This window comes from Zootoca vivipara, chromosome 1 (genome assembly GCF_965207765.1).
Source record: "Zootoca vivipara chromosome 1, rZooViv2.hap1.1, whole genome shotgun sequence".
Lineage (NCBI taxonomy): Eukaryota > Metazoa > Chordata > Lepidosauria > Squamata > Lacertidae > Zootoca > Zootoca vivipara.
In genome coordinates this window covers 115,604,246-115,618,766 of record NC_142582.1, presented here as the reverse complement: position 1 = coordinate 115,618,766, position 14,521 = coordinate 115,604,246, and the positions used below count along the sequence as shown (strand labels likewise).

The window sequence follows — 14,521 nt, the reverse complement described above, 5'->3', positions numbered from 1 at the left end:
AGAGAGAGAGAGAGAGAGAGAGAGAAGTATTTGTCAGCTGCTAATATTTCATAGAAGCAAACTTGGTTAAAGAGGCTTAATCCTGGCTTACAGCAGCTCACCTCCTGATATGCAGGAGAGTCTACAAGTAAAAATAATAATGTGATTAATAATATAAATAAAATATGTTACCAATAAAATAAAATTCTCATTGGCACAGATTACTGGATGTGCCCAGAGTAGCCCTTTGTGTCCTGGCCAATGCTTAACTGTTTTGATAAATCCAGTCATTCCACTCAGCATTAATGGAAATAACTCACTGTATATTTTATTTTGGATTTGCTTGTGGTTGCATAGTAGGACTTCTTTTCTGATGTATAACTTCAGGTCATGTTAGGGAACTTGTTCAGCAGAACATTTGACATTGCAACCCAAATATCTGCTTCTGTCTAGGTATCGAAATTTTGATCAGCCTCATCGATTTTATGTTGCTGATGTCTACACAGATCTTACTCCATTGAGCAAATTTCCTTCCCCAGAATATGAAACTTTTGCTGAATATTATAAAACCAAGTATAACCTTGACCTGACCAATCTCAACCAGCCATTGCTGGATGTGGACCACACATCTTCAAGGTAAAGAGGGTTTTGGTAGTTTAAAATAGTTCTAATTTGTATTGTTTCAATATAGTCAACATGGGATCTCCCAAGGTTTGCAGAAGTGCAAAAAAGTGGCTGCAGAATGCTGTATGTTTGAGAGAGGATGGATAAAAAGAGATGGGCTGGAAAATGGGAAGGGGGATAATAGAATGTAGTGCTTGGAATCCAGAACAGCTGCTTTCCATGCTGCAATATTTTGCTGCAGGCCCCACTTGTTAAATAGAGTTGAAAATAGTTTTTGCCTGGAATGCATTTGGTGGTTCCTGCTCAGGAGAAATATCTGGGGAATTTCAAGGGAAACTAAAATAATTTCTGTAAGTCTGGTAACATATCTAATATTATTTTCCCACATCCCTGGTTTTAACATCTTTTAATCAAGCTTTCCCTCATTTTTCCTTGCACCACCTTCCAGGGTGAAATGCAAAGTTATACTGCATATTTTAAAGAACAGCCCTTCCCATTTTCTCTTTAGACTTAATCTTTTGACTCCTCGTCATCTGAATCAGAAGGGGAAAGCTCTTCCCTTGAGTAGTGCTGAGAAGAGGAAAGCTAAGTGGGAAAGTCTACAGAACAAGCAGGTAATGATGATTTTCCTATTTTATGGTGTTCAGCACCTCTTTAGTACCCTAAAATGGGCTGACTAACCACTTTTGGTCTGAGGACAGGTTTTGCCCCAACCCTCTGGAAGCTGCATCTCACGCATGCTTTTGCACGCCCCCCCCCCCCGCAAGGCATGCACTCCCCCACTTACATTATCTGAAGAGAGGCAGTTTCCCACTCCAAACTCATCAAATGTTTTATCTGATGAGTGGAGGGTGGGATGGGAGCCTGCAATTCTATCAAGGTGTTGGGCTTTTATCCTTCCCAGTGCTGTATATTCTCCCTTTTTTCCTTTTCCTTTTGGCTGCTGTTGCCAAAATTAGTTTGGTGTTGGGGAAGGGAAGGAGGTAGAAAAAAATCTTGGCAGGAAATCAGGCCCTTGAACTGTGGGTTGCCACCTCTACTCTGAAATATCGAGAGACTAAAGGCAAATTTTCTTCTTTATTAAAGATTCTGGTTCCAGAACTCTGTGCTATCCATCCTATTCCAGCATCACTGTGGAGAAAAGCAGTTTGCCTCCCCAGCATTCTTTATCGTCTTCACTGCCTTTTGACAGCCGAGGAACTCAGATCCCAAACCGCCATTGATGCTGGTGTAGGAGTTAAGTCACTTCCTTCAGATTTCAGGTATTAGAATACTGTAGTTTATCTCTATAAAGTTATGTTGCATAGTAATCTGACATTTTGCCATTGCTATGTCCTCTGGCAGCTTCTCATTTGCCAAAGGTGTGCCTTTCATATGTAGAAACCATCTTCTGCTCATGGAAGGGCTATTTATACACCTCGCACTTAATGTGTGCAATAATTGAAGCTAAATCAAGCATAATGCTCTCTACGCACAAGCATGAGATGTATTATATAGCATGCCTCTTAGACCACTCTGCAAACTCTTCCTCTGTGGTTGTGTCTTTGAATGATTTTTATCCCATGCATCCACCAAAAAAGTCTTCCAGAGCATCTTACCAGGATCAATAAAAAACTATTCCTAATCCCAGGCTTTATCATCTAAAAGGCATGATAGAAGGAAAAGGAATTGGGTGGCAGGGAACTAACTTAGGCACTTAGTTTCAGAGTTCTTATAGTAGCACTTGGCTCACGTATTTGTAGAACAGTGCAAACAACTATATTGTTCCACTTGTGGTTCTTTGGATTTTATAATCAGCATCTATCAAAATAAATAGGTATCAAACTGTTATACTATGGCCACTGTCCAACATAATGAAGTGTTACAGTGGGATCAGGGGTGCCAACTTGAATAAAAAAATTGGGGTGGGGGGGGGAGGTAAGCCCAGCCCCACATAATCAATCACAAGATGCAGCATACACACACCATTTGTATGTCCCCTCAAATATTTTATAGGGAGGGAAGGGTCATTATCCCCTAGAAGTTGGCTCATATAAGCGGGATCTTCCTTTTTTGCTACCAGGAGTGGCTCAATTCCTGTTCAGGAGCTGACTTGGAATGTGAGTTCCCAAAGCAGTTTTCTGTTTGGGCTATTTGGGTGTGTGATTGTTGTAGGTAGATGGAAAGCACCAATGTTGTGGCCCTGTGCCTTATTTATTTAGTTAACAAAATTTACTGGTATATACTGCTTGGTTGTCATAAAACCTCTAAACTGTTTACAAGAACAATTAACATTATCAGTAAAAAAAATCAATTAAAACACTTTCAGATAATTAACATTTACAGTAAAAAATAATAATCACATCAGCATCTGTCTACATGTATGTGTACACATGATTAATCAATTAATTTATTTTACAGATATCCTAACCTGGACTTTGGGTGGAAAAAGTCTATTGACAGCAAATCCTTCATCTCTGCTCCTAGCTCTTCTGTAGCAGAGAATGAAAATTATTTTAAGCACAGCGCAATTGTAGTCCCTGAAAATGCTGCATATCAAGGTGCTAATGAAACCTCTTCTGCAGATAAGCATGACCAAATGTCTGTGAGCTACAGAACATTGATCGAGTCACCTAGTAAACTCCAAAATGACGTCTCGGTAGAACTGGCAACAGTTAATGGTGTTTCTTACAATAAAAATCTTGCCAACGGCAATTTTGACTTAGCTAGCCGAGACTTTTGCCAAGGAAATCAGCTAAATTACTCCAGGCAGGAAATACCTGTACAACCAACTACCTCGTATCCTATTCAGAATTTATACAACAGTGAGAACCAGCTCAAGCCCAGCAATGAATGTACTCTCCTGAGTAATAAATATCTTGATGGAAATGTTAACAAATCTACCTCAGATGGATGTCCCAGAATGGCCCTGAACACCAGTGCTTCAGATGCTTGTGATCTTACAAAGGAAAGAATGGATTCTGTAACAAGCCCTTCCAAGGGATACTCCTCAAAAACCCTTGGCCCAAACCCTGGTCTCATTCTTCAGGCTTTGACTCTCTCAAATGCTAGCGATGGATTTAATCTGGAGCGTCTTGAAATGCTTGGTGATTCATTTCTAAAGCATGCCATCACTACATATTTGTTTTGCACTTACCCTGATGCTCATGAGGGACGCCTGTCATATATGAGAAGCAAAAAAGTGAGTCATACTTCCATGATCCTTAACTGTTCCAAAAATAACAAGTCCACATACAGGATTGAAAAGGATGGGTATGCCAGTAGCACTGCAATGCACAGTTTTCTTAAGAACTTCAGCCACTGGATTTATTTGTTTGTTAGCATGATTTATGTATTTTTGTGGTTTTATGTTACAAACCACCCTGTGATCCTGGGATGGAGGGCAGGATAGAAATACGCTGTGTGGAAGGACCATAGCTCAATGGAAGAACACCTGCTTTGCCTGCAAAAATCCCTACATTTCAATCCCTAGCATTTCTACCTTAGGAGAGACAAAAACCTGGAGATCAGCTGCCAGTCAGTGTAGACCAGGCACCCCCAAACTTCAGCCCTCCAGATGTTTTGGACTACAATTCCCATCTTCCCTGACCACTGGTCCTCTTAGCTAGGGATCATGGGAGTTGTAGGCCAAAACATCTGGAGGGCCGCAGTTAGGGGATGCCTGGTGTAGACAGTATTTAACTAGATAGACAGCTATTGATGTTACATAACCAATGCTAGTATAAATTAATAGGGATTTCTAAAGGCAAGCAGCTTTATCATCACTGAGAAGGAATGGCTAAATATATCTGACTAGGGGCAGCTAACCTTTCCCCACACCTGAACAACTCCCCCTCCCTTTAAACTTACCCCACCCCCTGCTGCTCACCCAAATCTGCAGAAGCACTTCACACAGTGATTTGCATAATTAGGGATTACCCAAATTCTTAGATTAGAACTAGAGAGGGAAAGAGACTTTTATCTATCCACTTTCTCCACACCATACATAATTTCACACACCTTAGTCATGCCCCTTACTCTCCTTCTTTTCCCTAACCTAAAAACCCCAGATGCTGTAAACCCTCATGGGTGAATTGCTCCAGCCCCTTGATCGTTGTGGTTGCCCTTTCCTCAACCTTTCCCATTTCTACAATATCCTTGTCCACCAAGAGTTTTTCTTTTTGAATCGAGTGTGAAACATGTAGCTTACTGTTCCTGATTTCAATAAAATATAGAATGCAAAAATTAGGAGCATGGGATTTTGTCGTATATCTTGTCACCCCAAACTTAAGAGCAGCTTTGTTTTGTCCCAATTCCTTGTCCTTCATACGCCATATCTGAGCATAGTTGGATAACGTGTGTGTGTGTGTGTGTGTGTGTGTGTGTGTGTGTGTGTGTGTTTAAATTCTGTGGTTTTGATATATATGGGGGAATTTACCACAAAATTAAGCTTATAAATGGAAGTTTTAAATCAAAGTTTGTGTTTACTGTGTTCTCAGAATTGTTGATTGCCTATAGATTATGATAAATTCTTTTTCTTTAAAGGTCAGCAATTGTAACTTGTATCGTCTTGGAAAAAAGAAAGGGCTTCCTAGTCGCATGGTGGTTTCTATTTTTGACCCACCTGTCAACTGGCTTCCTCCTGGTTACATAGTAAACCAAGACAAGAGTAATGCAGACAAATGGGAAAAAGATGAAATGGTAAGCCTTTGTTGAAATACATGTAGAATTGAATGTCTTGGTGTATAAGTATATCATTACAAGTGAAACAGGCAAATGGGGCTTCTGCTTCTTATCATACTTCAGCAGAATATCACCTACTACATCTTTGTGTTTAACTCCTCTTAAACCACTGCTTTAATTAATAAAAATAGAGAGCAAAGTGATGTTGGAGTACTAACAAAGGGCAATTTGTGGAAATTGGTTCACTAATAAAGTGGAAAAGAACATAAATACTTGCAGTGAAAATATACTGTTAATATTTTCCTTGGCCTGCTGTTAGGAAACTCTTAATGTCCCTCAAGAACATTTATCTCTTTGCTATGAATGAGCATGAATACTCATGAAAAATAAGGTTTTTTAAAAATCTAGATGGCCTTTTTACCTTGGTGCTAGCACCTATTATGGAAATTGATAAAGAATGTGTTTTCAGCAAGTCTAGCCTCATGTGACCAAAAGAGCAAGATTGTCTGGGTTAAATATGTGTGTATAACACAGTTATGCAGCTTTTAATACATCTCACGGCAGAGGGTTGTCTTTTAAGAAACCCTCTCTGCCCCGTGCACTTGCTGCAATGTCTAACACAAGGTGGTTCAGATGTAGCCCCCACCATGGTTTGGTGTTACGTGAACTACTAATCAGTATCCTCAGGTTCACATGCTTCTCCCCTCCTCTCAGGAGCAGTAATTATCTGCTTCTACAGATACATAAATATGCATGGAAATGTTTGTAAGACTGCATATACAGGTTTGCATGTTGTTTACTGAACCTAAGCAATCCTGTTCTCTTTCCAAGAGGGGATGTGAGGAAAGCTGTGAGTGTACATTTATCTTTTCATATGCTTGTTTCATATGTGACATGCATTATGTAGTGGTTGGTGTGTTTATCCCAGGGAGTACAAAAGTAAAGGTTTTACTTGTGCTGCTTTCAGGGTGGGGTGTCATCTTGCTGGCATTTTGCAATGGGATTGTTACTCATTAACATTCATTAAATCTTCATTAAGGATCAAAAACAGATCTGAACTAATATTTGGATTGCTTTGCCCAAACTGTCACTGCATAGTGGGATTTACTGGGGTTCTGAAGCCCTCACTCAATTTACTGGAAGCACTGACACAGATAGTGTTTGGACAAAGTCCAGATGTGTCTAGTACTATGAATTGTTTCATTGTTGAGTAAAGAATATCGACTGGTAAAAATAAGCGGATGTCAAATCACTAGAAAAAGATTGCTAGACATCTGTTGATTCATTGGTGATATAACATACTGAATAATAGCCTTGTCTGTATTTTATTATTTCTTCTTCAATATTCGTATAAAACAGCTCAATATTGGGGGGGGGGAGGAGGACTACAGTGGTCCTTTGCTTTATGATTAGCTTTCCTCCATAAAAAGTTAATATTTTGATTAGGAAAAGCAAATAATACTTTATTTGAGCTCATCAGTTTTCTGAAATTCATATTTTGACTACAGAACCACCAGAGGGCACACTAAAAGTCTGTTAATGTTTGCACTGTGAAATATTTATTGTAGAGTAAAACATTTCAAGTATACTCACTTCAAACAGTATTATTTTATTATGCTCTTAAAATAGAATGGTTTTAATGATATAACTTGTGCAGATAACATGTAATATAGTTTGTATGTTATAATCTCTTAGCAGCATGTGAGCTGTTATAGAAAGGGACGGTACACAAATTGAGAGGGGGGCATGAAGGTGGGGGGATGCTTCTGCCAACATATGAAACAACTTGAAGGTATATGGATAGGACAAGCAGTAGCACACAGGGAATCCAATACACTCTAGCAGTATAGATTGAATGCACTGATCATGGGAATTCCTCAGGAAAAAAGGGAAGAAGCTGTCCTGTCCATCTTGAGTCTTGTTCACTCACTCTGCAATAATAATAAAATAAAAATCTGGGAATATTGAGATTGCCAAATCAGAACTGCATTTCCGTGCAGATATCATCTTGGCCAATGGTAAGGGGTGGTGGGAGTTGTAGTCCAACAGTATCAGACTATGCTTGGTATATTTCAAATGTGACTGTGCTAAAATTGATCCCTAACATTATTTTCTCTGTCACTGTTTTCTACATTGGCATCTTCTTCATCCATCAAGACCTTAGCATCTCTTTCATAGTCACAGCCTTTTAAGGTCCTGTCAGTTGATGTTTGTTTGGAAGGGCTCTTTGGAACTCTTCAGTTTCACCCCCTGAATAGTTTGGTGTCATCCACAAACTTGACCATCTCAGTACTCACACGATTCCTCATTGCTAATGAGCATGTTAAAATAACACTAACCCTAGTAAAGATCATTGTGATAATCCACTGATCCCCTCCATTGTGAAAATGTTCTTTAACCAGTTACTGAATAGTTTGGTGTCATCCACAAACTTGACTATCTCAAGGAAGGTAAACGGTGTTTCCCTGCGCTCTGGTTTCCGTCACGGTGTTCCATGTTGGTTTTTTTCTTTATCTTAAAATGCTCAATGATGCTACGCAGGAACAGGGTTGCTTAATTGAAGCTCACAGGTGTATGTTTGCAGTTTGACCTACTTAGCTGCACACCTGTGGTCTCTTGACTTTTTGCCTAATTAGAAAGGGGAGTTACTTTCTGCACCGGATGCAGGAAGGGATGTGATAGGATAATTGATTATTTGAAACTGTATTTAAGTTGATCAAATGTTTTGTAAGCTGCTGGTGAAGACTGGTGATGGCTTGCAGCTTTTGACTGTTACGTTTTCAAAAATAAAAATAAGCAAAGATATTGCAGACAGCCTTTTATTTCTATGCTCCAGTCGCTGCGCACACTCTGTGTTGACGAAAAAGTCCCAACATTCCTTCACGCCACTAGCAGTTTAGTCATGCTAGTCACATGACCCAGAAAGCTGTCTGCGGACAAACACCGGCTCCCTCGGCCTGAAAGCGAGATGAGTGCTGCAACCCCATAGTCGCCTTTGACTGGACCAGGGGTCCTTTACCTTTATCTTTTATCTTTTATTGATATGTTGCCCAGGCCTGTTGCTCAGGTCACCTAACCATCCAAAGCAGATTTGGGAGGCACACAAAGGGACTGCAGGGGTGAGAAAACCCGATGTACAATTGTCCATTCATATTACTGGTGCAAAGGCACAATTGGATGTCCCTCATTGTCTCTTCTTGCTCTATTGTAAAAACGAGAGAGCAATGGAAAGGAAATGGCTTGATTGTATCAATGTGGCTTATTTCTGCTTGGATTTATTTCAGTCTTAGCTTCGTTTACTTTGCAGATTTGAATACAATATCATTCTTGTCCTAAATCATAATTGAAAAAATAATGTGTTGGCAGAATATCCAAAATGTTATGTGTAAAAACTAAAAAATCATAATTTGTTGTGATCCCCCCCCCCACTGCCCCAAATATAATATGTATCTGAAAGCTAAAACTTTCTTTAAACCTATGGCATTTACCAAGCTATCAAATTCCTAGCATGGTGTTTCAGTACTATCCAAGTAATTGTTTACATCAATGTCAACCCCTGCTTAAAATATTTGGTCTACAGCTCTTGCATCTGTTTATAGATATAATTTAACAATAGTCTAAACTGGTTTCATTCATGCTGAGCAAATCGGCTTCTCACTGATTTGCAAAAAGCTCTATTTACTAAAGTGAGAAATTGACATTTTTCTGCTTAAGCACAATATAATTGCAGTAGTCCAAGATAATAGAGATTTCTGTTTTCTTGGTAGTTTTGCTGTGCCACATTCTGAGACAAACTTTCCAAAAAGGAAAGTGTCTCCCTATGCCTAGCATTGTTTCTAGGTGGTTCAGGCATCTACTGTATAGTTCTTGGACCGCATAAATAATAATGTATTTGGATCTAATGTAGGAAGGAAAGAAAGAAAGAAAGAAAGAAAGAAAGAAAGAAAGAAAGAAAGAAAGAAAGAAAGAAAGAAAGAAAGAAAGAAAGAAAGAAAGAAAAGCATAGTTAATGCTGTCCATAACCATTTTATTGTGATGCTGACTAGGTGGCCCTTCCTGTTTTATTTTTTTCCTACTTTCAGGCAAAAGAGGGATTGATGTCTAATGGAAAGGTTGATGATGATTATGATGATGACGACGACGACGACTTAATGTGGCGAGTACCCAAGGAGGAAGCTGACTTTGAGGATGACTTTATGGAATACGATCAGGAGCATATCAAATTCATTGACAATATGTTAATGGGTTCTGGAGCATTTGTGAAGAAAATATCCCTTTCCCCATTTTCACCCACTGATAACAGTTATGAATGGAAACCACCCAAAAAATCAACCATGACTAATGTCCAGTTTGCATCAGATTTTGATGATTTTGATTACAGCTCATGGGATGCAATGTGCTATCTAGACCCTAGCAAGGCTGTTGAAGAGGATGACTTTGTAGTAGGTTTCTGGAATCCATCAGAGGAAAATTGTGGTATTGATGCTGGAAAACAGTCCATCTCCTATGACTTACATACAGAACAATGCATTGCTGACAAAAGCATTGCAGACTGTGTGGAAGCCCTTCTGGGCTGCTATCTGACCAGCTGTGGTGAAAGAGCTGCCCAGCTTTTCCTCTGTTCACTGGGGCTAAAAGTGCTTCCGGTTATTAAGAAAACTGATTGGGAGAGTGCTCTGTATTCCTACAGAGAGCATTTTAACAGCCAGCAGAAACATTCTTCAGCAATCTGTGTTTCTGCCTCTCTAGCCAATCAAGAGTCTTCTCTGTATAAAGACTTGATGTATGGCTGTTTAAAGATTCCTCCAAGATGTATGTTTGATCATCCAGATGCTGAGCGAACCTTACATCACCTTATATCTGGCTTTGAAAACTTCGAGAAGAAAATTAGCTACAGTTTTAAGAATAAGGCTTATCTACTTCAGGCATTTACTCATGCCTCCTATCATTACAACACCATTACTGGTAAGTCATGTGAAAAATCCTCCTTTTGACTTAAGCTTACAGGCCTGAAGAGATGCAGATTATTTGGGAGGATTGTTAATTATATTGCTATCTATTTCTTGCCAATCCCTCAACCCTTGTTTGTTAAGATTGTTACCAGCGGTTGGAATTCCTGGGAGATGCAATTTTGGACTACCTCATAACCAAGCACCTTTACGAAGACCCACGGCAGCACTCTCCTGGAGTTCTAACAGACCTGCGATCTGCTCTTGTTAACAATACCATCTTTGCCTCATTGGCTGTAAAGTACGACTACCACAAATACTTCAAAGCTGTCTCTCCCGAGCTGTTTCATGTTATTGATGACTTTGTGCAGTTTCAGATGGAAAAAAATGAAATGCAAGGAATGGATTCCGAGGTTAGTGGCACTGGAAAATAATTTGTGTGTTGAAGCTCATTTTAGTGTGAGTTTATATTAAAGAATTTAAACATCTAGCACAACATGGCAAGATTAAGTAGAGGCTTTCTACTGAATAGGACATTGTGAACAGCAACTACGGTAGTTATTGGATTCTGGCTGCATTCTAAATTTCGTCCTTGTCTGTGCCACATACAAGCAAGGGCTTTTGTCACGCTACTTCAGAATTATTGTGAACTACTGACCCTAGGGCTGTGTGATGCATATATTTTTTTTAAAAAAAATTAAACTTTGTGGCCAAGTAGTTCAAATTCTGTGCCAATAAAAACAGAGTTCTGAGACCAGTATAAATTACTTAAATGGTGCACATTGACACCATTTCTCTTTTGCATAATACTGCAATTTTGCATATATTTGGGGGGGGGGGCACACACTGAAACCTATTCCCAGTCAATGATATCTTAGTCACCCTCTTGCTTCTCTGACTAACAAACATTTCTTCATAGCTGTAAGGACAGAAAACTTTTAAGAAAAAGAAGACTGATGTCAAGGAACTTGAATAGCATACAGGAGGAGGACTAGACATCGAAGCTATCTTAATACTTATTGCCAATTTAATGTCAGACTTTTGTTTAATCCATTCTTGCTCATCTAGAAGTTGAAAATTTGCAGTTCTGAGTGAATAAATCCCTTTTAATTGAAAATTTGCAACAATTTTGTAACACAGTTTTGTTTTGGTATTTGCTTTAGCTCCGAAGATCTGAAGAAGATGAAGAAAAAGAGGAGGACATAGAAGTACCAAAGGCCATGGGGGATATATTTGAGTCACTCGCTGGTGCCATTTACATGGATAGTGGAATGTCTCTTGAAATGGTTTGGCAAGTGTACTATCCAATGATGAGGCCATTAATAGGTAACATTAGAGCTCTCAGAAGAAATATTCAGTAATACATTGTTTGTCATTAAGACAGTTTACAAACATGGTGGTGTTGTTTTTAATCACAGAGAAATTCTCTGCAAATGTGCCCCGTTCCCCAGTACGAGAGCTGCTGGAAATGGAGCCAGAGACAGCTAAATTTAGGTAAGATTTAATCTGCTTAATATTTCTGTAAAATATTCCTGAAGTCATGTACCTTGCATTGAATTATAATTGTGTTTTTGTGTAATAGGAATTATATTTGTATTATATTACTGTATTTTAAAATTGCTGCATTTTAAAATTGTTTGCAACCTTATGTTGAAGGGCAGGTAAGAAATTGAGTTAATAGTAATATGTGGTGTCCAGCTAAACAGTTCTGCTGGCACAAGCTTTCTTTCTTTCTTTTTTGGCTTAACAGTGGACCTCCTCCTCTTGCTGTACACCCCTTTAATGTGTTCTGGGGTTTCCGCCAATCCTTTGGAGCAGATTTAGGGAGCAGAGAGGAGAAGGAGGGGGATGTTCTGCTGCACAGTTAGAAGTGTGTCTGCTAGTAGAGCTGCTTAGCTGGATGCCACCCAGTGTCCTTGTAATAATTTTAATAACATACTCTTCTGGAAAAGAAATCTCAAAACTGAGAAAAACAGTAACGAACTTCCAACTACACTTTTGCTTCCATTTGAAGTATGTGAAGGGCTTTTATTTCCTCCCACCGGATGCATGTGTGTATATGTACACAATGTCTTTCTACTTCATGCATCCCTGCAGTAGGCTGTTGCTTCTACAAAAGCTCATGTTGCAATAAATTGTGTTTCACGGGACCGTACACTTTTTCAGATTAACTTGGTTATTCTTCTGGAATTGATTCCACTTTGAGTATCTTCGTTTTAATTGGCATATGTGTTTATTTCTGTTTTTCCTGCTTCCCATTCCACTCACGCAGTCCTGCGGAAAGAACCTATGATGGAAAGGTCAGAGTAACTGTGGAAGTTGTAGGAAAAGGAAAGTTCAAAGGTGTTGGAAGAAGCTATCGGATCGCCAAATCTGCTGCAGCAAGAAGAGCTCTACGAAGCCTCAAAGCAAATCAACCTCAGGTTCCAAATAGCTGAGACACCTCTTAAAAACAACAACCACACACTCAATAGAGAAATTTAAAAGATATATGTTGAGAGGAACAAACTGAAGACAGCATTTAAAGTTTGATAACAAATAGCTAACAACATTTAACATGTACACATAATTTTGGAACGAAATGTAGTTATAGGTTTTTTTTTGCGCAAACACAATCTTGTCTTCTTTCCTCGCTTCTGCTTTGTTTAATCACAAGAGTGCTTTAATGATGACATTTAGCAAGTGTTCAAAATAATTGTTGTCAGGTATCTTTGGTTTACTTTGTCAGTACAGCTTTGCTTAGTGTTTAAAGGCCAGGGAGCTTATGCCGATTGCAGTTACTATATATATATATATATATATATATATATATATATATATATATATATATATTCCTCAAATCTGTGCACTAGTGCCAGTCACGAAGCAGTTTATAAACTGCACCGGATGATTTGGTGTAAGGATTAAGTGTGCCAGTATTGTCCTTGTTCTTTCCATGCCATCTTTGCATTAAGATGGCATTCCCAATCATTATAGCACTTGTTTGTTAGGGACAGGTTTAAATTGAAATGTCTGGCATCAGATGGATTTTAAAACTGATGCTGCATAGTCTTGCATCAAAAGGTTCTTGCCTTAAAACTACATAAGCCCTCACTAATGCAACCTTTCATTTCTGAACTCCTTGGAGCAAACTGTATTACATTCCCTTCATTTTTAGAACGCATTTTACAATGATGAAGCTCCATATTTACAGTACAACATGTTAGTTTAGCTGTGACCTAACTTATTACAGGACTGTAATAGAAATCGTATTCATATATATGTAGTGAGGTTATTTTTTAACAATTCAGAGGAAATGGTTAGTACAGATCTTACTTGTTATTGCAAACAGAAAAGTCTCTCGCTGATTTCCATTGTTACAGAAACCGAGACTGAGCACAGTCCATCACTCTTGTGGAACCTCCTTTCCCTTCAAGGGACTTGTGCAAGAGATTTTCTTGGTGGATTGCTGGCATTGCTTCCAGTATTGGAACTTTGTAATAATAGCTAATTGCACAGTGCAAACTGTTGCTTTAAAAAGAACTTTTGACATATCTCACCTAAAATATGCTGCAGATTTTATATTGGATACATATTTAACAAATGGAGCACCTTTACACATTTAAGAGCGATTTCCACGTAAATTTCTTACTGTACTTTTCAGAATTGCATGCATATTTCACCTACCAAAGCTGTGCTGTTAAATGCCATGGAAGTTGTTGTGTGAGAGAAATTGCCATACTTTTGATACATCTGTGATTTAGGTCCTTTACCTTAGAATAACTAGCTCATTATTGTTGTTTCAGTTGATATGAAAGCATACTTTTTAGGCTATGCCTAAGTTTCTTTAGATATTTGTAGGCACCCTTCACTTAAATACCTCAGTTCTTCTTTGTTCTTTTTGTGTCTTTTTCCCCTTTTGCATGCATTTTTGTTTGTTTTTGGTGCTATGTGTATGTATTATGCTTGAAATTTTAATTTTTGCACTGTAACTATAATACCTCTTAATTTTACCTTGTTTAGAAAGCTGTGGGTCGTCTTGCACTCCCACCAATATCAATAGAGGTTTGCTGCAATTTTACCCCATTAATTATGCTTGAAGTTTGAGAGAGCTAAGCAAGTTTTTTTTATGTTTTCCAGCACAGTGGTCTGCTCTTGATGCTGTTTTATGTGTTAAATTACAGATAATACTGTATTCTGTGTTAAAGACACCCCCCTTCCTCACACATGTGCATTCAAAATTTAAAGAGGGAAAAACATCTGGCTTACCTTTCTAAAAGAGAAGAATCATACCTTAGTGGCAGAAGACATTAAACTTTTTCTGAAAT

The 14,521-nt window shown here is 38.6% G+C and overlaps 1 protein-coding gene across 2 annotated transcripts in view; it reads left to right on the top strand.

Annotated features, from left to right (window-relative positions):
* Positions 1 to 12,793, top strand: part of DICER1 (dicer 1, ribonuclease III) — a 44,948-nt gene extending 32,155 nt beyond the window's left edge. For both annotated transcript variants that reach the window (XM_035106668.3, XM_088673045.1), the window contains 10 exons: positions 433 to 615; positions 1,112 to 1,217; positions 1,690 to 1,865; positions 3,004 to 3,784; positions 5,128 to 5,283; positions 9,348 to 10,230; positions 10,359 to 10,627; positions 11,378 to 11,540; positions 11,633 to 11,708; positions 12,487 to 12,793. In XM_035106668.3, coding sequence (XP_034962559.1) covers positions 433 to 615; positions 1,112 to 1,217; positions 1,690 to 1,865; positions 3,004 to 3,784; positions 5,128 to 5,283; positions 9,348 to 10,230; positions 10,359 to 10,627; positions 11,378 to 11,540; positions 11,633 to 11,708; positions 12,487 to 12,652 — 2,959 coding nt within the window. In that variant the 3' untranslated portion in view covers positions 12,653 to 12,793. The remainder of the gene's footprint in view (positions 1 to 432; positions 616 to 1,111; positions 1,218 to 1,689; positions 1,866 to 3,003; positions 3,785 to 5,127; positions 5,284 to 9,347; positions 10,231 to 10,358; positions 10,628 to 11,377; positions 11,541 to 11,632; positions 11,709 to 12,486) is intronic.
* The last annotated feature ends 1,728 nt before the right edge of the window (positions 12,794 to 14,521 follow it).